Source organism: Monodelphis domestica, chromosome 2 (assembly GCF_027887165.1).
Source record: "Monodelphis domestica isolate mMonDom1 chromosome 2, mMonDom1.pri, whole genome shotgun sequence".
NCBI lineage: Eukaryota > Metazoa > Chordata > Mammalia > Didelphimorphia > Didelphidae > Monodelphis > Monodelphis domestica.
In genome coordinates, this window is record NC_077228.1 from 541,180,371 (window position 1) to 541,200,992 (window position 20,622).

General features: G+C 62.8%; 1 protein-coding gene across 6 annotated transcripts in view; it reads right to left on the reverse strand.

Annotated features, from left to right (window-relative positions):
• Nucleotides 1-20,622, reverse strand: part of HDAC4 (histone deacetylase 4) — a 115,735-nt gene that overhangs the window by 26,559 nt on the left and 68,554 nt on the right. For all 6 annotated transcript variants that reach the window (XM_056820128.1, XM_056820127.1, XM_056820126.1 and 3 more), the window contains 7 exons: nucleotides 12,069-12,181; nucleotides 11,254-11,370; nucleotides 10,958-11,162; nucleotides 6,172-6,395; nucleotides 4,482-4,733; nucleotides 3,814-4,000; nucleotides 3,224-3,357 (listed from right to left, as the gene is read on the reverse strand). In XM_056820128.1, the coding sequence (XP_056676106.1) occupies nucleotides 3,224-3,357; nucleotides 3,814-4,000; nucleotides 4,482-4,733; nucleotides 6,172-6,395; nucleotides 10,958-11,162; nucleotides 11,254-11,370; nucleotides 12,069-12,181 (1,232 nt within the window). The remainder of the gene's footprint in view (nucleotides 1-3,223; nucleotides 3,358-3,813; nucleotides 4,001-4,481; nucleotides 4,734-6,171; nucleotides 6,396-10,957; nucleotides 11,163-11,253; nucleotides 11,371-12,068; nucleotides 12,182-20,622) is intronic.

Consider the following 20,622-nt stretch of genomic DNA (forward strand, 5'->3'; position numbering starts at 1 on the left):
TTCTGGGCAGGGAGTCAGAGGACCTGGGTGTGAATCCAGACTCTCTGGGCCAGGCCAAGGCTCTTTCGGTCTCTTGGCGGCAGTCGTGTGCTCTGTCCGGAGGGGGCCCCCGAGGGAAGCAGCTCTCGCTGGTGGGGTGGGGGGTCCGAACCCCTCTGGTGACAGGACGGGTAACAAAGAAAACGGGTTCCAGAGGAGGGAGTTCCCTCAAAGGCTCCCCTGGGAAAGGAGCGCCGGAAGGCAACAAAGATGCTTTTACGCGCAGCTTCCCCTGGCCCTGTGGGCCCAGGAGGGCGGGACGGTCCGAGTGGGGGGCGGAGCATGTGGCCAGGGGCCAGGACCCCCTATAAACAGCAACAGGCCCCCTCGGAGGGGTTGTTTCAGTGGGGAAGGGGGGACGGTGGAAAGGCTTCTGAGATCCCCTGGAAGTTGGGGAGAGCGTCTGGACGGCGGCCATCCTGAATCCCAATTCCCTCCTGTGGCCGAGAAGCTCGGGTTGGGCCTGACCAGCAACAGGCCGCCACTGAAGCTTCTAGGAGCAGCCGAGGGCCTAGCGGGTCCCCAGGCCGGGCCCTCATCCCTCAGGTGGGAAGACTGAGGCGCCCCAAGGGGATGGGTTCGGGCTCCTGGCTCCCAGCCGGGCACATCGTCCACCTCTGACCACGAGGACCCTCAATCCACTTCGCCCTTTTCCTCCATCCTTGGATGCAGCAGAAGACAGACTTCTGGAGGAATTGACGTCGGCAACAGGGCCCGATTCACACACGCAACGACTGGCCGCTCCCGTTCAAGAAAGCTGTGATGGAACCCTAGACCCTCCTCCTCCTCCTCGCTCGCTGCTCCAGCCCCACGGAGGCAAGTCAGCAAGAGCTTCCAGGCACCACCAGAATCCCAGGAAGGAGGCCCGAGGGCTCTGGACACGCCGTAGATGCCCAGGCTGGGCTGAGCCATTGCTGGCTCCCCGGCTGGGCATCAGACCTTGCCTGCCCCAAAGGGAAAGCCTGGATGAGGCCAGGGTGTGAGCGTCTACTGTCCTTGTGGTGCCCCAGGAGGGTGCCTGGGGGCACATGTGGTCCTCCAGGGCTCGTGGCTTCACGACCTGCTCCTGGCATGGTGAGTCCCCACCAATGGGACAGCTGCTTGTCTCTGCAAAAGGCAGAAAGACATCAGACTGGGCCTCAGTCTCCTCATCTGTAAAACGCAGGTCACAGGGCCACTGACCGAGGAGACACACGCCAGGTGCTCTGCAAGTCTTGAAGTGCTCCATGGACGTCTCGGGGCAGAAGGGACCCCGGGGCTTCCTGCCAGGCGGGGTTCGGTCCTGAGTGCCTCTGCCAAGGTAACCATGAGCAAAGGGCAGGGAGGCTCCTTTGGGAGGACAGTCTGCCTATCTCAGCAAGATGGGGGCCATGGATTGGGGGTTCCCGAGGTGCAGCGGTCGAGGCTGTGGCCTACAGCCATGATGATCGATGAATAGCCAAGACCACGCTGTGCCCTCACCATTGGACCGAGCCTGGCATCTGCGCCCTCTCAGACGGCTGACCATGTCCCTCCTTTCTCTGGGCGAGTCACAGATAGGGGCTCGGGGCCTTCAGGCCCCAAGAACGTCAGCAGCCCAGGACCTCAGACGGAGAGCTAGCAGGGAGGCCCAGTGCCAGCTGGTTCCACCTCCCCCTGAGGAGTGGGGAAACTGAGGCATGGGCCAGGGAGGCGCTTGCCCAAAGCCACTCTGGCCCTGAGCTCCTCTGGCTTCGTACCTTTCCTCCTGGCAGGATGAAGCGGGGGACACCTGGCCCTGACCATGCAGTGAGAACAGGCCTGCCCAGGTGCCGGGGGAGGGCACAGAGCAGGGTGCTGAAAGGCTGCTTGGAAGCTCCTTTGGGCTGGTTGGGATTCCACCATGTGGGCAGCAGGGACAGCTGGAAAGCTCAATCCCGGACCAATGCTGCCCTCCAGTGGCCACAGCCAGCAGAGGCTCTGGCTCAGCTTCCTGGGGAAACCTTGGGGTGTCTTGGGGGCCCTCAGGGCCCCACTGGAGGGGGGACCAGCCACCCCAGACTGGTCCGGCCCCAGCCAGATTTTGGTCTTTCTTGTCCCAAGGAGACATTGGGAAGAAGGAAAGAGGGAGGGAGGAAGGAAGGAAGGAAGGAAGGAAGGGAGGGAGGGAGGGAGGGAGGGAGGGAGGGGGGTAGTTGCTCTCCAGTCCTGTCTGCTCAGACGTTCAGGCCCACAAACTGTCCCCCTGGCCAGGGGCCTTTGGCCAGCCCTGACACAAAAGCTCGGGGGGAAGGGCAGAGGCACTACGGGGGTGGGGGGGGCAGAATCACATTTTATGCCCCAGAAAATCATCTGAGCTTTGAAGAGCTAGAAGGGGCCTCGGAGGCCAACTGCTCCCAGAGCCTGGTTTTATGGAAAAGGAAACCAAAACCAAGTTGAAGCCTCTTCCGAGATACTGAAGGCAGGACGTGGTGGGGGCAGGATTTGAACCCTGACGGAATTCTTGGGCTCCTCAACACTTTAGTGCCCCCAGGTCAGTGGACTGAGGACGGCAGGCAGGAGGCTGCCCATGGTTCGAGGACAGACCTGGGGCGGGTGGTCAGGGTGGGCCGAGGCCTACTCCACACATTCCTTCTGGCCTCTCCTGGGAGGTTTCTTTCTTCAGGTTATTTTTTGGGTGTGGAGAGAGGCAGGAGTGGGCGAGGCTGGGTCTCCTTCAGTCAAGTTAATGTTGACTTTGGAAGCTGAAGGGAGAACTGTCTGGGCTCAGAATGACCCAGCTTCGGGCTCCCCCTGGGCTCTTGGGGTTTCCTCTATGAAGGGGCACTGCTGCCGACCTTTGCCTTCCCTGGCTGCCTTCTCAGGCCCTCTCCTGCCTCCTTGTCCTTGTCCTGGCTGTGCCTCACACCCGACGTGCCCTCCCTCCTCCCCTCCACTTTGTATAAGCCCTGGCTCAGGCGCTGCCCCTCGCAGTGTTGTCTGAACAATCGTCCTGACCATAAGAGTCACCGCTTCTCCTGCCACTGCGCTAGCCATGGATGGACAGAGCAACTTCGCAACATCTGGGCAATGGACGCGACAGCAGACCCCCCAGGTGGAGGTGGGAGGGGGGGCCGGTCTTGGCACTGTCGTGTCGACACCAGAGAAGGGTCATGGCGTCCTCTGCCTCACAAGGCCCTTTGGCCCAGGTGCCTCGCCCCCCCGCCCGTGTGCCCCGCCGCCGTACCTCACACTTGCCCCTCAGGCCGGTCTCCTGCAGCCGTGACCAGATGCTCTGGATGCGGCCGGCGTGCTCGGGGTGGCTGTTGGTGTTGCCGCACGTGCACTGGTGCTTCAGCATCAGAGTGTCGTATACAAGGCCTGCAGAGGGGGAGCGGCTTCGTGGAGCCCGGGGCCCGGCTCTCCTCTGCAGCCCCTCTTGAGGGGCTCCTCCTGTCCACTCTGCCCTATCTGTGCCCACTCCACCCCCCCTTCTCCCCTGCCAAGCAGCTCCCACTGCCCCTGGGATAAAGCCCAAAGGGCCCAGGGTGGCCTCGAGGCTGACCTCCTCCTCCAGGGAGCCCTCCCGCCTTCCTCAGATGTCTCAAGTGTCCATCATGGTTTTCTGAGCCTGTCCCAGGCTCCCTGACAGGATGGAGGCTCTCAGAGGGCAAGGCCTGGCATGTGTCCTTGATGTGGTCAGTCCCAGGGCCTTGCATGGACTGGGTGCTCCTGGGTGTCTGCCTGACCAAATCCCTTTTCTAGGGAGGAGGTCAGTCCCAGGGAAGAAGAGGCCACCCCCAGCCCTCCCTCCAGTGCCCGCCCTGGGCCCTGTACCTGTTGTGAATCGGGGCTTGGCGGGCGGCTCCTGCACGGACATGGGGAAAGTGGCCGAAGCAGGCGACGACTGGGCCCGGGACAGGGGCCGGTGGCCGCCGAAGGAGACGGGGATGCCCGCAGCCTCCATGGAGGCCTGGTAGTTTCTCAGCTGATGGATTCGCTGCTGCTCGAGCAGGAGGGCTTGCTGCAGGCGGGAGAAAGGCCGGAGAGGGCCTGGTCAGGCAGGGCTGCTGCCTTGGGGGGCTCTGAAGGGCCCCCATTCTGATAGGGTGCCATGAGGATGCTGTGAGGGGGGACGCTGGCAATGCTGGGACCAAGACAAGAGGGGCCTCCATCCGCGGGCACTCACTGCCCAGGAGCCCAGGGGCTCAGGAGCTGGGCAGGGGCTGGCTGGTACCCGGAGAGCCTGAGGCCGGCCTGTGGAGGGTCCTCGCCCTGGAGCCCACAGGAAGTCGGGGCCACATAGGCCAAACCCCTCATTTGACAAAGGAGGAAACAGGCCTAGAGAGACCAGCGAGCCCCAAGGCAGTAAGCTGGGATTCGCACTCAAGGCCTCGGACTCCATTCCTCTGTCCAGACCCCCCAGCCCAAGTGGCACCCTTCTGCCTGACGGGGGGGGGGGGGGTCAGGCCGGCCCCGGAGGGTCCCAGCCAGCGTCTCCGCACCTGGCGGAAGAGCAGCTCCTGCTCGGCCTGTCGCTGGCCCGGCTCGGCCTCGTGGGCGGCCGCCTCGGCCTCCTCGCCATCACTCTCGATGGGCTCCTGCTTCACCTGGACGGCCTCCTTCTGGCCGCCGGCGCCGGGGAGCCGCTCGGGGTAAGGCTCGTCCAGGAGCGCCTGGTGCTCCCGCAGCTCCTCCTCCGTCTCCTCGGGGTGGCTCTCGTGCTGGCGGGCCGGCTCGGCGGGCTTGGGGAGCATCTGCGGGCACGAGGGCGCGGGGAGAGGTGACGGGCGGGCGGGCGCCCACGGGCACGAGCGCCACCCTGAGCCACAGGGCGGGGGGGGGGGCAGAGCGCCTGGTTCGGGTCAACTCTGGCCTCCATCTGACACATCCTCGCCGTGTGACCCTGGCCCAGTCACCTAACCCCGGCCGGGCCTCTCTGCTGCCTTAGAGCCAGCGTGGAGTCAGAAGGGCTGAGAGGAAGTGACGAGGCCCACAGGGGGCATCGCCAAGCTTTTGCCAGGCCAGAGAAGGTGTCCAAAACAGAGTGGGCGCTTCAAGGCTGCATGCCGGCACCTTCCCGACAAGGTTCTGTGCCACCTTTCACCCCCATCTGCCCTGGGGAGGTGTCTCTGGTGAGAAGGCCATTGTGGGTGATGGGTGACCACCCAAGACGCCCATTCGCTGCCCCTCAAACCCTGCTGCCTCCCTCGCTGCCCCCCCCGGCCCCGCTGCCCCCCCGCTGCCCCCCAGGCCCCGCTGCCCCCCCGCTGGCCCCAGGCCCCGCTGCCCCCCAGACCCCGCTGCCCCCCAGGCCCCGCTGCCCCCCCGCTGGCCCCCAGGCCCCACTGCCCCCCCGCTGCCCCCCAGGCCCCGCTGCCCCCCCGCTGCCCCCCAGGCCCCGCTGCCCCCCCACTGCCCCCCAGACCCCGCTGCCCTCCTCTCTGCCCCCAGACCCCGCTGCCCCCCAGACCCCACTGCCCCCCTGCTGGCCCCCAGACCCCGCTGCCCCCCTCTCTGCCCCCAGGCCCTGCTGCCCCCCAGACCCCGCTGCCCCCCCGCTGCCCCCCAGACCCCGCTGCCCTCCTCTCTGCCCCCAGACCTCGCTGCCCCCCAGACCCCGCTGCCCCCCAGGCCCCGCTGCCCCCCCGCTGCCCCCCAGACCCCGCTGCCCTCCTCTCTGCCCCCAGACCCCGCTGCCCCCCAGACCCCACTGCCCCCCCGCTGCCCCCCAGACCCCGCTGCCCTCCTCTCTGCCCCCAGACCCCGCTGCCCCCCAGACCCCGCTGCCCCCCAGGCCCCGCTGCCCCCCCGCTGCCCCCCAGACCCCGCTGCCCTCCTCTCTGCCCCCAGACCCCGCTGCCCCCCAGACCCCACTGCCCCCCTGCTGGCCCCCAGACCCCGCTGCCCTCCTCTCTGCCCCCAGACCCCGCTGCCCCCCAGACCCCGCTGCCCCCCAGGCCCCGCTGCCCCCCCGCTGCCCCCCAGACCCCGCTGCCCTCCTCTCTGCCCCCAGACCCCGCTGCCCCCCAGACCCCGCTGCCCCCCAGGCCCCGCTGCCCCCCCGCTGCCCCCCAGACCCCGCTGCCCTCCTCTCTGCCCCCAGACCCCGCTGCCCCCCAGACCCCACTGCCCCCCTGCTGGCCCCCAGACCCCGCTGCCCCCCTCTCTGCCCCCCCGGCCCCGCTGGCCCACCTTATTAAGGTGCATTTGGTGCTGCTGGAACTGCTGCTTGTGTTTCTCCAGGAACTGCTGGTGCTGCTGCTGGATGACCAGCTGCTGCAGGGCCTGCGTGCTCTGGGGCAGGGGGGCCGACTGCGTGCGCCCCAGGGGCCGGTGCTGCCGCAGCTTGTGGATGGAGGGCGACAGCCGGTCTGCGCCCACCAGGGACTGGGCGTGCAGGGGCAGCGCCCCGAGGCCTGAAAGACAGCGGCTCGCGGGTGAGGAGGCCGGGGCCGCTGACCGCCGCTGACCGCCACAGTGGGCCTGGCGAGTGCCCAGGAGTCAGGGGGCCGGGCGGCCCTGAGCGCAGCCCCAGGGGGTGAGCAGGGGCCCCGGGCCCCCATCCCTCCAGGGCGCGGGGCCAGTTCAGCGTCCCTCAGACGCTGGAGGGCCGGACTCTAAAAGGCTGACCCTGGCCGGGCAGCCGGATACCCGGCGCGGAATCCCCTCCCGCGGCTGACGGCTTCCCGGTGCAGCCCCAGAATCCTGGGCGCGGCGCCTCCTTCTCCTTCAGTGACTCAGAACGAGGCGCCGCGCCCAGGATGACGTCGCCGGAAGCAGGGCCGTGCGGGGGCTCCTCACCGACCAATGAGACGGGCCCTTCGGGAAGGGCGGAGGGGCCTCGGCCTCTCGAACCCAGAGCAGGTGGCCCCTGGCCAGCCGGGAACGCCTGCACCCCGCGCTGCTTCCCGTCCCCCCGAGAGCCCTCCCCCCGTGCCTGCGTCCCCGCGCCGCCTCCTCGGCGAGCTCGTTGCGACTTTCGTCATCATGAACAAGTCAGCACCAGTGACTCGAGTGACTGAATGTGAACTTGACGCCCCCCCCCCCCCGCCAGAGGAGCGAAGCCTCGGAGTGTCGGGGGGGGGCCTACGGGCCTCCCCGCTGCTGCAGGGGCGTCGCCCCGAATCCCCGGCTCTGCCTCCCCCATTTCTCGGGGGAAGAAGGTAGCTGACCAGGGCCCAAGCGGACATGGGGGGAGCCCAGTGCCAGGCTTTGGCCCAATGGCGGCCCCAGCTCTAGAACGTACAGAGACCGGCAGCACCGAACAGAAGGGAGAGGAGACCGCGGGCAGCGCCCCAGCCTTATCTGTGCCGGCGCCATCTGGGCGGGCCACGAGGTGGTTCTAACCGGACAGCCTGGAGGCCGGGAGAACCCGAGCTCTGGGAGGGCGGGCATCTCCCTTGTGCCCACCATGCCTGGCACGGGGTTGCCAAGGATTCCAGGGGCTGGCACTCCGAGGGCCTACGTGAGCCTGGGAAGGTCGCTGGGCCCCGAGGGCACTGGCTCAGGCGGGCACAAGTTGGCCTCTGTGGAGGGGGAGAGAAGTTCTCTCTAAAGGTGAAAGTTGGAGGCAAGAGTGCGGTGGTGGGTTGGGAACCTGCGGGAGGAGCCAGGAGTCCCCCAACACCTGCTGCCCAATAGTGCTGGCCCCAGTCCATGCCAAGCTCCATTCGGAATGCCCTTCTGCCCTGGCTGGGAGCCAGCTTTGCCAGGTGGGCCTGGGGACAGGGGCAAAGGCCTCGAGTCCCACTTTCAGGCTTCTGCTCTGCATGGCGGGGCACGTTCACTCGGCTCTCAGAGATGCCCACTGTGCATGGAGGGAAATCAGGCATTTTTGTTCCTGGAAACGAGGTCCATGATGGGAGGGCAGTGAGCAGCGCCAGAATGGGAGAAAGATTAGGGCAATGGCGGGCATCAGCCTGAACTGAATCAAAGTGCCTGGCTCCCAAACCAGCAAAGACTTCAGGCCCAGACATTCCAACGGTCCACATCGATGCCAAGGCAGAGGGAACAGCGGTGACGTCTTTATTGGTCAAAACCAGGCAGAGAATTCTCACCAAAGAAAAGCCCACGATCTCCGAGCCAGACGTGGCTCCAGGATGATGGATGGGCACTACACTGGCACTGTGCCACCCTCCCTGGCCAACAGTGCGGCCACAGAAGACAGAAACCAGGGCACAGGCAGGAAAAGGCTGTGTCCCAAAGGGCATTATCCAGAGAAGCTGCCCCTCCTCCTTCTCCTTCGGCAGATGAATTTAGAACAGAAACTGGCCCTGGGATAGCGGCCCGAAGCCTCTGTTGGCCCGGATTCCACGGCTCTCTCCCCAGATGCCCCAGTACATCCATGGGCACCTGCAGCATCCCTACAAGGCTCCAGGTAGGCACTCTCAGAGCTGGGAGGAAGATTCAGACTGTGCCAGTCACGGGCACCTGCAGGGTTCATCCGATCGCCTTCAAGACTGGAAATGCCAGTGGAGCCTCCCCATAGCCTCAGCTCCAGCCATTCTGCTTTTCCTGACCCATCCAGCCTCCACCAGCCTCTGGGCAACAGCTGCCCACGGCTACTCATTCTGGGCTCCAATGAAAGGAAGTCCATTCACAGCCTTCCTCCTTAGTGTCAATGCTGAGTGCCAGCGCCAAGGCAGCAGGCAGGGTGGGCCAGGCCCAGGTCTGCGGCTGGACAGGAACAGAGGGTGGGTGGCTGCGGGCCTGACGGGCTCCATCCACTGTGCACCACATTTAGAAAAAGAGCTCAGGGAGAGAATGCCCAGAAGCAAAACGGCAGGCGCTTCCCTGAGGCCTGGGGGTTCAGGGGGCCGGCTGGTCACTGGGCCTGAGACTTAGAGCAGGAACAGCCTTGCAGACCACTTAGCCCAATGCTCCCATTTTACAGATCGGGCTATGGAGCTCCATTGCACAACTAAGGAATGGTGTGAGCAGGATCCCGGGCTGGTCCTGCTGACCCCAGGGCTGTGCTCCTTCAGAGCGACCCCTGTTATCTAGACACTCCTAGAGCCAGTCTCTAGGGAGCTGCCTTTCTCCTTTGTCTCTCCAGAGCCTGGCACGGTGCCTGGAATCCAGTAGGCATTCCTCGAGGGTTGGGTGTCGGGGGCTGTGGCACATCCGGAACACTCTGGAACGTGGGATCCTTCGGCAGGGCTGGGGACTAAGTGGTGCTGGAGGACAGCCTTAAGGGCCAGGAGAAGAGAGGGGGATGGGGGGCCGGGCCAGAAGGAAGAGCAGCGGCTAGCCTGGGGATGGTAGGGGAGGGGCAGCTGTCCTGTGACAGGCTGGACTCCAGGCCTCTGAGCCCCCTTCAGACAGATCATCTGTGGCTGGGCTGGGCTCGGGGGAGATCTTCAGGAGTCAGGGTCACTGGTGGCAGTGGGTGACCCCCCACCCACGTCGAGAAGGCGCGCGGAGATTTTCAGAGCTCTCTGAGGCAACGGGAAGCATCTACAGACATCACTCCCATTTTCCAGGGAGGGAAACTGAGGTACGGAGCACTATGGGATGTGGGCAAGGAGTCATTTCAAAGCCAGGATTCACACCCAGCATCAAAGCACAAAAGTGATCAAGGCCAGGGCCAGACAGAGATGGGCATCGCCCTGGGGGTAAATGAACGGGGACTGTAGGGAAGGCCTTCATGGGGACACACAACAAAAGCCACATTCACCCACTCCTCAGCCTCAGTTTCCTTATCTGTAAAAAAGGGGAGAAGCATAGCAGCTGCCTCTCAGTGCTGTTGTGAGGATCTAGAGACAATTAATCTATGGAAAGTACTCCAAGCTGCTAATACTTAATTCTTTCTCTAGTTATGCAATTTCTCCTGTATATTAAAGAACATCCCAATGCCAAAGGCCAAGCCCGTCTTGGTATTAGAGTAGAAGCCTCTGAGGCTAAGAGGCCTCCTCTGTCTTCTCTGTTCATGTGCAACAAGTCTGGGACAACAGCTGACCTCAGGCACCAAGAGGGAGCCCCGGCCCATCTGGGTTGCCAAGATGGGACACCAGCCCACCTGGGGCACCTAGACAGTACACAGGACTGCCTGGGGCGCCAAGACAGAAAACCGACCTACTCGGGGCGCCAAGACGGGACACAGGCCTGCCTGGGCCACCAAGAAAGAAAACTGGCCCACCTGGGGCGCCAAGATGGGACACAGGCCTGCCTGGGCCACCAAGAAAGAAAACTGGCCCACCTGGGGCGCCAAGATGGGACACAGGCCTGCCTGGGGCGCCAAGAAAGAAAACTGGCCCGCCTGGGGCACCAAGATGGGACACAGGCCTGCCTGGGGCGCCAAGACAGAGAACCGACCTACTCAGGGCGCCAAGATGGGACACAGGCCCACCTGGGGTGCCAAGATGGGACACAGGCCCACCTGGGGCGCCAAGAAAGAAAACTGGCCCACCTGGGGTGCCAAGATGGGACACAGGCCCACCTGGGGAGCCCAGACAGAAAACAGGCCCGCCTGGGGTGCCAAGATAGAAAACTGGCCCACCTCAGGCGCCAAGATGGGACACAGGCCCGCCCGGGGTGCCAAGATGGGACACAGGCCCGCCCGGGGCGCCAAGATGGGACACAGGCCCGCCCGGGGCGCCAAGATGGGACACAGGCCCGCCCGGGGCGCCAAGATGGGACACAGGCCCGCCCGGGGCGCCAAGATGGGACACAGGCCCGCCCGGGGCGCCAAGATGGGACACAGGCCCGCCTGGGGCGCCAAGATGGGACACAGGCCCGCCTGGGGCGCCAAGATGGGACACAGGCCCGCCTGGGGCGCCAAGATGGGACACAGGCCCGCCTGGGGCGCCAAGATGGGACACAGGCCCGCCTGGGGCGCCAAGATGGGACACAGGCCCGCCTGGGGAGCCCAGACAGAACACAGGCCCGCCTGGGGTGCCAAGATAGAAAACCGTCCTCCGTGGGGCTCCAAGACGGGACTTGGGCCCCTGACCTCAGTGGAGGACAGCATCCCACGCACCTGTGACTAAGGGTGTTTGGGCGGCCGGCTGCTCTAGGAGGACCATGTGCTGCAGAAGGGGGTTGTGGGTGCTACTTCCGTCCCTGTCCAGTGCTGCGGCCGTAGTGCTCAAGTAGGGAGTGAGGTGGGTGCTGGGAAAGAGGGAGATGCGCTGCTGGAGGGCCGGGATGGCGAGTCTCTCGGCGTCCTGCTGTGCGGACGTCCCCTGGGAGGGAGAGAGGAGGGGACGCTCGATGAGCTACTCACGGGGAGGACACCACGGCGGGCTCACCCCGCCCCTGACCCGGGGGCCTTACGCTGGCGGGGCCGGTGGCAGGCAGGCCGAGCGTGATGTTGGGCAGGGAAGGCGACGTGTAAAGGGGCAGCTGCGTCACGGAGCCTTCGCGGGTCACCAGTCGATGGGCCAGGTTGGTCTGAAAACGAGACAACAATCAGGCAGCAGACAGAGGGAGGAGCTAGAGCCCGCCCACGAGCCGACCACGTGACCACTCCTTGTCGAGGACCAAACCTGCAGCTGTCCCAGAAAGCCGCACTCAGGTCCCCAAAGGACGCGGGTTGGGCCTGCTCTCCTCTGCCCCCAGTGCAGCAGGGACCCCAAAGCCCTTCAGCGTGACGTCGTCTATTTGCATCGACCATCCCTGGTGAGGGAGGCTCTGTGGTGAGCCCCATTTTACAGATGAGAACACTGAGGCTGAGAACAGCTAAGGGCGCGGCTAGGGGTCATCTAGCCCATAAGGGATGCATCAATGGATGGAGCCTGAGGCGTGGGCGGACCCTCACAAGGACATGGAGGGAGGCCCCAGGACAGCCCTTTGGGGAGTGCCTGCAAAAGGCCTGACTGGAGGCCGGGAGGGCTCTGCCTCTCCTTTTCCTGGTGCTCCTCTTCCCATTCCCCCCTTCCTTCCTCCAAGCCGGGCCTGCGGGCCTCTTCCCAGAATGCCATTCCCCATGGCGAGAGGGAAGCCGATTCCCTGAAGTGCGGCGCGCCACGGTCCGTAAGAGCGCCCAGGGAGGCGTCTCGGCCCGGCCCCAAAGGACCCCGAGGACCAGCCCTGCCCGCCCACGTGCCCACGGGCGGGAGCCCCCTCCCCAGCCGGGGGCAGACACCCACCTCCGCCTGGATGCCGGCCACGGAGCCGGCGATGCCGTTCTCGGCGCTGACGTTGTTGGAGCTGTTGTTGGGGGAGCTGGGCCCGGAGCCGGGCGCGCTGCTGCACGCGGAATCTGAGGACAGAGCACGAGCGTTAGACGTGGGCTGCACGCACGCACACGCACGCGCAGTCTCCACCCGGCGGGCTCTTTCTCGGCATTCAGGGCCCCTGAAGAAAGGCTCTCTGGGCCACGTGGGGGTCCCCCCCAAGCGGCCCCAAGCTCAGCGGGCACCACACCCGGGGCCAGCGGGCAGAGAGGGGGGGAAGGGCCTCGCTGGTGACCCTGGCCAAGGCCGCATGGCCCTCCACTGCTCTGCTTCAGGGAAGCCCCCCCAAGCTCACCAAGCCCGAGCGAGGGGGCCCGGCGGCCCTTAGAGCGGCGCTCCTGTTCCCCTCCCCCCAGCCTCCTGCCTCTGCGCCCACAAAGGCCGGAGCTCTTCCGGATGCGCGAGGAGGCTCCCAGGAAGGGGAGGCCCGTTCTGGCGGGCTGAGGCCCCGAGGCCCAGCCTCACCCGGACCGAGCACGCCAGGAGCAGCAGACAAGCCTTCTGGGAGGAGCCATCTGGGAGCCTCCCCACAGCTGCCCGGCCACCTCCTGGAGGCCTCTAAGCCCTGGTGGGCTCCCTCAGGCCAGCTTCTGGAAGCGCCTGCAGCCGCCCTCCCGGGCCGGGCCATCCCGGCACACTTCTGCGCCTCTGCTGGTGTGGGGGACACCCCGGCCCCCGCTAGCCCGGCCTGGCTCCCCTCCACCGTTCAGGAGTCTCAGGAGGGCTGCCTGGAGCCTTGGGGGGCGGGGGGGGCCGGTCAGTCAGCGGGTGTCCAGGCCAGCCCCACCCCCACCCCCGCCAAGGAGTCCTCGTGGGGCGTCTCCCGCTTCCCCTCTCCGGCCCTCCCTCCGTCTTCCACTGTGGATGGGGTCTTCGGGCCTCCACCCCAGGCTGCGGCGGCCTCCGGTGCCCCGGATCGCCCTCCAAAGCGGAGTTGTCCCCACGGGGCCTGGGATTCTCCTCGGCCTTCAAGGCCCTGCAGCCTCCCCGCCATCTTGTCAGGCGTCCTGCTCTTCCTCACACCTTCCTCTGGATGATCCTGGCCCCAAGCAAGGCCTCCAGGGCCGGCCGGCTGCCTCTGATCGGCTCCGTCTCTCTTCAAATCGGAGCCTCCCTCCCTGCTCCAGGACCAGGCACAGCGCGGGTCTTGCTCCACCCAGTGGTGCCCAGGCCCAAGGCCACCTGGACAATGGCCTCGGCTGTCCATCTGGCCTCAGAGGCTGGGACAGGTCAGCGGCACCAGAGCTTCGGCCTTCTGCGGCCCCCAGCTCAGTCTCACAAGAGGCAGGTTCTCCTCGAACTCAGGGCTGACCTCTGAGACCTTCTTGCCCCAGTGGAGGCCTGGGGAGGTGAAGGGTTGGGATTTGAATCCGGATCCTTTGAGTCAAGGCACTGGGGAATCCGCCCACTCTTAAGCATGTCGCAGAACCTTCCCCGAGATAGACGGGACCGGACAGATTCGGGCTCTGTGGCCACGAGCCACAGCTTCTCGCCTGTGCTTGTGCCACAGGGACGATGCTCTGTCATGCCAACGACAGGGATTCCCCAGAATTCCCTGCGGCGGGGCGGGCTCCCGAAAACCCCCGGATGCCCCCAAACCCTGAGTCCCCCGAGAATGGCTCTCACCAGTGGCAGAAACCTGGCCTGGTGCCCTGCACGCACCAAGGACACCAGAGAAGCACCAGGTGGTCACAGCGGCACCCCAGGAACGCCACCCTGCCCTTCCGACACCATCCTCAGGCCAGCCACTGAAATCACAGAGGCTGAGAGGAGGAAGCCTGGGAGGGGTCAGCTGGTGCGGGGTGCTTGCCCACCTTGGCTCCCGGCCTTCCCTGGGCTTCCAAAGCAAAGCTGTAGGTGGTGCCCCACACTAAGACGTCCAGCAGCCAGGCCGAGCAAAAGAGGCCTAGAGAGAGAGGCCTAGAGAGAGGCCTAGAGAGAGAGGCCTAGAGAGAAGCCTAGAGAGAGAGGCCTAGAGAGAGAGGCCTAGAGAGAGAGGCCTAGAGAGAGGCCTAGAGAGAGAGGACTAGAGAGAAACCTAGAGAGAAGCCAAAGAGAGAGGCCTAGAGAGAGAGGTCTAGAGAGAGGCTTAGAGAGAGAGGCCTAGAGAGAGAGGCCTAGAGAGAGGCCTAGAGAGGCCTAGAGAGAGAGGCCTAGAGAGAGAAGCCTAGAGAGAGAGGCCTAGAGAGAGAAGCCTAGAGAGAAGCCTAGAGAGAGAGGCCTAGAGAGAGAGGCCTAGAGAGAGGCCTAGAGAGAGAGGCCTAGAGAGAGAGGCCTAGAGAGAGGCCTAGAGAGAGAGGACTAGAGAGAAACCTAGAGAGAAGCCAAAGAGAGAGGCCTAGAGAGAGAGGTCTAGAGAGAGGCTTAGAGAGAGAGGCCTAGAGAGAGAGGCCTAGAGAGAGGCCTAGAGAGGCCTAGAGAGAGAGGCCTAGAGAGAGAAGCCTAGAGAGAGAGGCCTAGAGAGAGAAGCCTAGAGAGAGAGGCCTAGAGAGAGAAGCCTAGAGAGAAGCCTAGAGAGAGAGGCCTAGAGAGAGAGGCCTAGAGAGAGGCCTAGAGAGAGAAGCCTAGAGAGAGAGGCCTAGAGAGAGAGGCCTAGAGAGAGGCCTAGAGAGAGAAGCCTAGAGAGAGAGGCCTAGAGAGAGAAGCCTAGAGAGAAGCCTAGAGAGAGAGGCCTAGAGAGAGAGGCCTAGAGAGAGGCTTAGAGAGGCCTAGAGAGAGAGGCCTAGAGAGAGAAGCCTAGAGAGAGAGGCCTAGAGAGAGAAGCCTAGAGAGAAGCCTAGAGAGAGAGGCCTAGAGAGAGAGGCCTAGAGAGAGGCCTAGAGAGAGAAGCCTAGAGAGAGAGGCCTAGAGAGAGAAGCCTAGAGAGAAGCCTAGAGAGAGAGGCCTAGAGAGAGAGGCCTAGAGAGAGGCCTAGAGAGGCCTAGAGAGAGAGGCCTAGAGAGAGGCCTAGAGAGAGAGGCCTAGAGAGAGAAGCCTAGAGAGAGAGGCCTAGAGAGAAGCCTAGAGAGAGAGGCCTAGAGAGAGAAGCCTAGAGAGAGAGGCCTAGAGAGAGGCCTAGAGAGAGAGGCCTAGAGAGAGGCCTAGAGAGAGAGCCTAGAGAGAGGCCTAGAGAGGCCTAGAGAGAGGGGCCTAGAGAGAGAGGCCTAGAGAGAGAAGCCTAGAGAGAGGCCTAGAGAGGCCTAGAGAGAGAGGCCTAGAGAGAGGCCTAGAGGGGCCTAGAGAGAGGGGCCTAGAGAGAGAGGCCTAGAGAGAGAAGCCTAGAGAGAGAGGCCTAGAGAGAGGCCTAGAGAGAGAGGCCTAGAGAGAGGCCTAGAGAGAGGCCTAGAGAGAGAGGCCTAGAGAGAGGCCTAGAGAGAGAGGCCTAGAGAGAGAGCCTAGAGAGAGGCCTAGAGAGGCCTAGAGAGAGAAGCCTAGAGAGAGAGGCCTAGAGAGGGGCCTAGAGAGAGAGGCCTAGAGAGAGAAGCCTAGAGAGAGAGGCCTAGAGAGAGGCCTAGAGAGAGAAGCCTAGAGAGAGAGGCCTAGAGAGGGGCCTAGAGAGAGGGGCCTAGAGAGAGAGGCCTAGAGAGAGAAGCCTAGAGAGAGAGGCCTAGAGAGAGGCCTAGAGAGAGAGGCCTAGAGAGAGAGCCTAGAGAGAGGCCTAGAGAGGCCTAGAGAGAGGGGCCTAGAGAGAGAGGCCTAGAGAGAGAAGCCTAGAGAGAGAGGCCTAGAGAGAGGCCTAGAGAGAGAGGCCTAGAGAGAGAGCCTAGAGAGAGGCCTAGAGAGGCCTAGAGAGAGGCCTAGAGAAAGAGGCCTAGAGAGAGAAGCCTAGAGAGAGAGGCCTAGAGAGAGAAGCCTAGAGAGAGAGGCCTAGAGAGAGAAGCCTAGAGAGAGAGGCCTAGAGAGGGGCCTAGAGAGAGGGGCCTAGAGAGAGAGGCCTAGAGAGAGAAGCCTAGAGAGAGAGACCTAGAGAGAGGCCTAGAGAGAGGCCTAGAGAGAGAGGCCTAGAGAGAGAGGCCTAGAGAGAGGCCTAGAGAGAGAGGCCTAGAGAGAGAGGCCTAGAGAGAGAGGCCTAGAGAGAGGCCTAGAGAGAGGCCTAGAGAGAGAGGCCTAGAGAGAGAGGCCTAGAGAGAGGCCTAGAGAGAGAGGCCTAGAGAGAGGCCTAGAGAGAGAGGCCTAGAGAGAGAGGCCTAGAGAGAGAAGCCTAGAGAGAGAGGCCTAGAGAGAAGCCTAGAGAGAGAGGCCTAGAGAGAGGCCTAGAGAGAGAGGCCTAGAGAGAGGCCTAGAGAGAGAGGCCTAGAGAGAGAGGCCTAGAGAGAGAGGCCTAGAGAGAGGCCTAGAGAGAGGCCTAGAGAGAGAGGCCTAGAGAGAGAGGCCTAGAGAGAGGCCTAGAGAGAGAGGCCTAGAGAGAGGCCTAGAGAGAGAGGCCTAGAGAGAGAGGCCTAGAGAGAGAAGCCTAGAGAGAGAGGCCTAGAGAGAAGCCTAGAGAGAGAGGCCTAGAGAGAGGCCTAGAGAGAGAGGCCTAGAGAGAGGCCTAGAGAGAGAGGCCTAGAGAGAGGCCTAGAGAGAGAGGCCTAGAGAGAGGCCTAGAGAGAGAGGCCTAGAGAGAGGCCTAGAGAGAGAGGCCTAGAGAGAGAAGCCTAGAGAGAGAGGCCTAGAGAGAGGCCTAGAGAGAGAAGCCTAGAGAGAGAGGCCTAGAGAGAGGCCTAGAGAGAGAGGCCTAGAGAGAGAAGCCTAGAGAGAGAGAGGCCTAGAGAGAGGCCTAGAGAGAGAAGCCTAGAGAGAGAGGCCTAGAGAGAGGCCTAGAGAGAGAGGCCTAGAGAGAGAAGCCTAGAGAGAGAGGCCTAGAGAGAAGCCTAGAGAGAGAGGCCTAGAGAGGGGCCTAGAGAGAGGGGCCTAGAGAGAGAGGCCTAGAGAGAGAAGCCTAGAGAGAGAGGCCTAGAGAGAGGCCTAGAGAGAGAGGCCTAGAGAGAGAGCCTAGAGAGAGGCCTAGAGAGGCCTAGAGAGAGGGGCCTAGAGAGAGAGGCCTAGAGAGAGAAGCCTAGAGAGAGAGGCCTAGAGAGAGGCCTAGAGAGAGAAGCCTAGAGAGAGAGGCCTAGAGAGAGGCCTAGAGAGAGAGGCCTAGAGAGAGAAGCCTAGAGAGAGAGGCCTAGAGAGAAGCCTAGAGAGAGAGGCCTAGAGAGAGGCCTAGAGAGGCCTAGAGAGAGAGGCCTAGAGAGAGGCCTAGAGAGAGAGCCTAGAGAGAGGCCTAGAGAGGCCTAGAGAGAGAGCCTAGAGAGAGGCCTAGAGAGGCCTAGAGAGAGAGGCCTAGAGAGAGGCCTAGAGAGAGAGGCCTAGAGAGAGAGCCTAGAGAGAGGCCTAGAGAGGCCTAGAGAGAGGGGCCTAGAGAGAGAGGCCTAGAGAGAGAAGCCTAGAGAGAGAGGCCTAGAGAGAGGCCTAGAGAGAGAAGCCTAGAGAGAGAGGCCTAGAGAGAGAAGCCTAGAGAGAGAGGCCTAGAGAGAGGCCTAGAGAGAGGCCTAGAGAGAGAGGCCTAGAGAGAGGCCTAGAGAGGCCTAGAGAGAGAGGCCTAGAGAGAGGCCTAGAGAGAGAGCCTAGAGAGAGGCCTAGAGAGGCCTAGAGAGAGAGCCTAGAGAGAGGCCTAGAGAGGCCTAGAGAGAGAGGCCTAGAGAGAGGCCTAGAGAGAGAGGCCTAGAGAGAGAGCCTAGAGAGAGGCCTAGAGAGGCCTAGAGAGAGGGGCCTAGAGAGAGAGGCCTAGAGAGAGAAGCCTAGAGAGAGAGGCCTAGAGAGAGAAGCCTAGAGAGAGAGGCCTAGAGAGAGAAGCCTAGAGAGAAGCCTAGAGAGAGAGGCCTAGAGAGAGAGGCCTAGAGAGAGGCCTAGAGAGGCCTAGAGAGAGAGGCCTAGAGAGAGGCCTAGAGAGAGAGGCCTAGAGAGAGAAGCCTAGAGAGAGAGGCCTAGAGAGAAGCCTAGAGAGAGAGGCCTAGAGAGAGAAGCCTAGAGAGAGAGGCCTAGAGAGAGGCCTAGAGAGAGAGGCCTAGAGAGAGGCCTAGAGAGGCCTAGAGAGAGGGGCCTAGAGAGAGAGGCCTAGAGAGAGAAGCCTAGAGAGAGAGGCCTAGAGAGAGGCCTAGAGAGAGAGGCCTAGAGAGAGGCCTAGAGAGAGAGCCTAGAGAGAGGCCTAGAGAGGCCTAGAGAGAGGGGCCTAGAGAGAGAGGCCTAGAGAGAGAAGCCTAGAGAGAGAGGCCTAGAGAGAGGCCTAGAGAGAGAGGCCTAGAGAGAGGCCTAGAGAGAGAGGCCTAGAGAGAGAGCCTAGAGAGAGGCCTAGAGAGGCCTAGAGAGAGGGGCCTAGAGAGAGAGGCCTAGAGAGAGAAGCCTAGAGAGAGAGGCCTAGAGAGAGGCCTAGAGAGAGAAGCCTAGAGAGAGAGGCCTAGAGAGGGGCCTAGAGAGAGGGGCCTAGAGAGAGAGGCCTAGAGAGAGAAGCCTAGAGAGAGAGGCCTAGAGAGAGGCCTAGAGAGAGAGGCCTAGAGAGAGAGCCTAGAGAGAGGCCTAGAGAGGCCTAGAGAGAGGGGCCTAGAGAGAGAAGCCTAGAGAGAGAGGCCTAGAGAGAGAGGCCTAGAGAGAGGCCTAGAGAGAGAGGCCTAGAGAGAGGCCTAGAGAGAGAGGCCTAGAGAGAGAGCCTAGAGAGAGGCCTAGAGAGGCCTAGAGAGAGGGGCCTAGAGAGAGAGGCCTAGAGAGAGAAGCCTAGAGAGAGAGGCCTAGAGAGAGGCCTAGAGAGAGAAGCCTAGAGAGAGAGGCCTAGAGAGGGGCCTAGAGAGAGGGGCCTAGAGAGAGAGGCCTAGAGAGAGAAGCCTAGAGAGAGAGGCCTAGAGAGAGGCCTAGAGAGAGAGGCCTAGAGAGAGGCCTAGAGAGAGAGGCCTAGAGAGAGAGCCTAGAGAGAGGCCTAGAGAGGCCTAGAGAGAGGGGCCTAGAGAGAGAGGCCTAGAGAGAGAAGCCTAGAGAGAGAGGCCTAGAGAGAGGCCTAGAGAGAGAAGCCTAGAGAGAGAGGCCTAGAGAGGGGCCTAGAGAGAGGGGCCTAGAGAGAGAGGCCTAGAGAGAGAAGCCTAGAGAGAGAGGCCTAGAGAGAGGCCTAGAGAGAGAGGCCTAGAGAGAGAGCCTAGAGAGAGGCCTAGAGAGGCCTAGAGAGAGGGGCCTAGAGAGAGAAGCCTAGAGAGAGAGGCCTAGAGAGAGAGGCCTAGAGAGAGAGGCCTAGAGAGGGGCCTAGAGAGAGGCCTAGAGAGAGAGGCCTAGAGAGGGGCCTAGAGAGAGGGGCCTAGAGAGAGAGGCCTAGAGAGAGAAGCCTAGAGAGAGAGGCCTAGAGAGAGGCCTAGAGAGAGAGGCCTAGAGAGGGGCCTAGAGAGAGGGGCCTAGAGAGAGAGGCCTAGAGAGAGAAGCCTAGAGAGAGAGGCCTAGAGAGAGGCCTAGAGAGAGAAGCCTAGAGAGAGAGGCCTAGAGAGGGGCCTAGAGAGAGGGGCCTAGAGAGAGAGGCCTAGAGAGAGAAGCCTAGAGAGAGAGGCCTAGAGAGAGGCCTAGAGAGAGAGGCCTAGAGAGAGAGCCTAGAGAGAGGCCTAGAGAGGCCTAGAGAGGGGCCTAGAGAGAGAGGCCTAGAGAGAGAAGCCTAGAGAGAGAGGCCTAGAGAGAGGCCTAGAGAGAGAAGCCTAGAGAGAGAGGCCTAGAGAGAGGCCTAGAGAGAGAAGCCTAGAGAGAGAGGCCTAGAGAGGGGCCTAGAGAGAGAGGCCTAGAGAGAGAAGCCTAGAGAGAGAGGCCTAGAGAGAGGCCTAGAGAGAGAAGCCTAGAGAGAGAGGCCTAGAGAGAGGCCTAGAGAGAGGGGCCTAGAGAGAGAGGCCTAGAGAGAGAGCCTAGAGAGAGGCCTAGAGAGGCCTAGAGAGAGGGGCCTAGAGAGAGAGGCCTAGAGAGAGGCCTAGAGAGAGAAGCCTAGAGAGAGAGGCCTAGAGAGAGGCCTAGAGAGAGAGGCCTAGAGAGAGGCCTAGAGAGAGGCCTAGAGAGAGAAGCCTAGAGAGAGAAGCCTAGAGAGAAGCCTAGAGAGAGGCCTAGAGAGAGAGGCCTAGAGAGAGGCCTAGAGAGAGAGGCCTAGAGAGAGGCCTAGAGAGAGAGGCCTAGAGAGAGAAGCCTAGAGAGAGAGGCCTAGAGAGAGAGCCTAGAGAGAGGCCTAGAGAGGCCTAGAGAGAGGGGCCTAGAGAGAGAGGCCTAGAGAGAAGCCTAGAGAGAGGCCTAGAGAGAGGCCTAGAGAGAGGCCTAGAGAGAGAGCCTAGAGAGAGGCCTAGAGAGGCCTAGAGAGAGAAGCCTAGAGAGAGAAGCCTAGAGAGAAGCCTAGAGAGAGGCCTAGAGAGAGGCCTAGAGAGAGAGGCCTAGAGAGAGAGCCTAGAGAGAGGCCTAGAGAGGCCTAGAGAGAGAGGCCTAGAGAGAGGCCTAGAGAGGCCTAGAGAGAGACCTAGAGAGA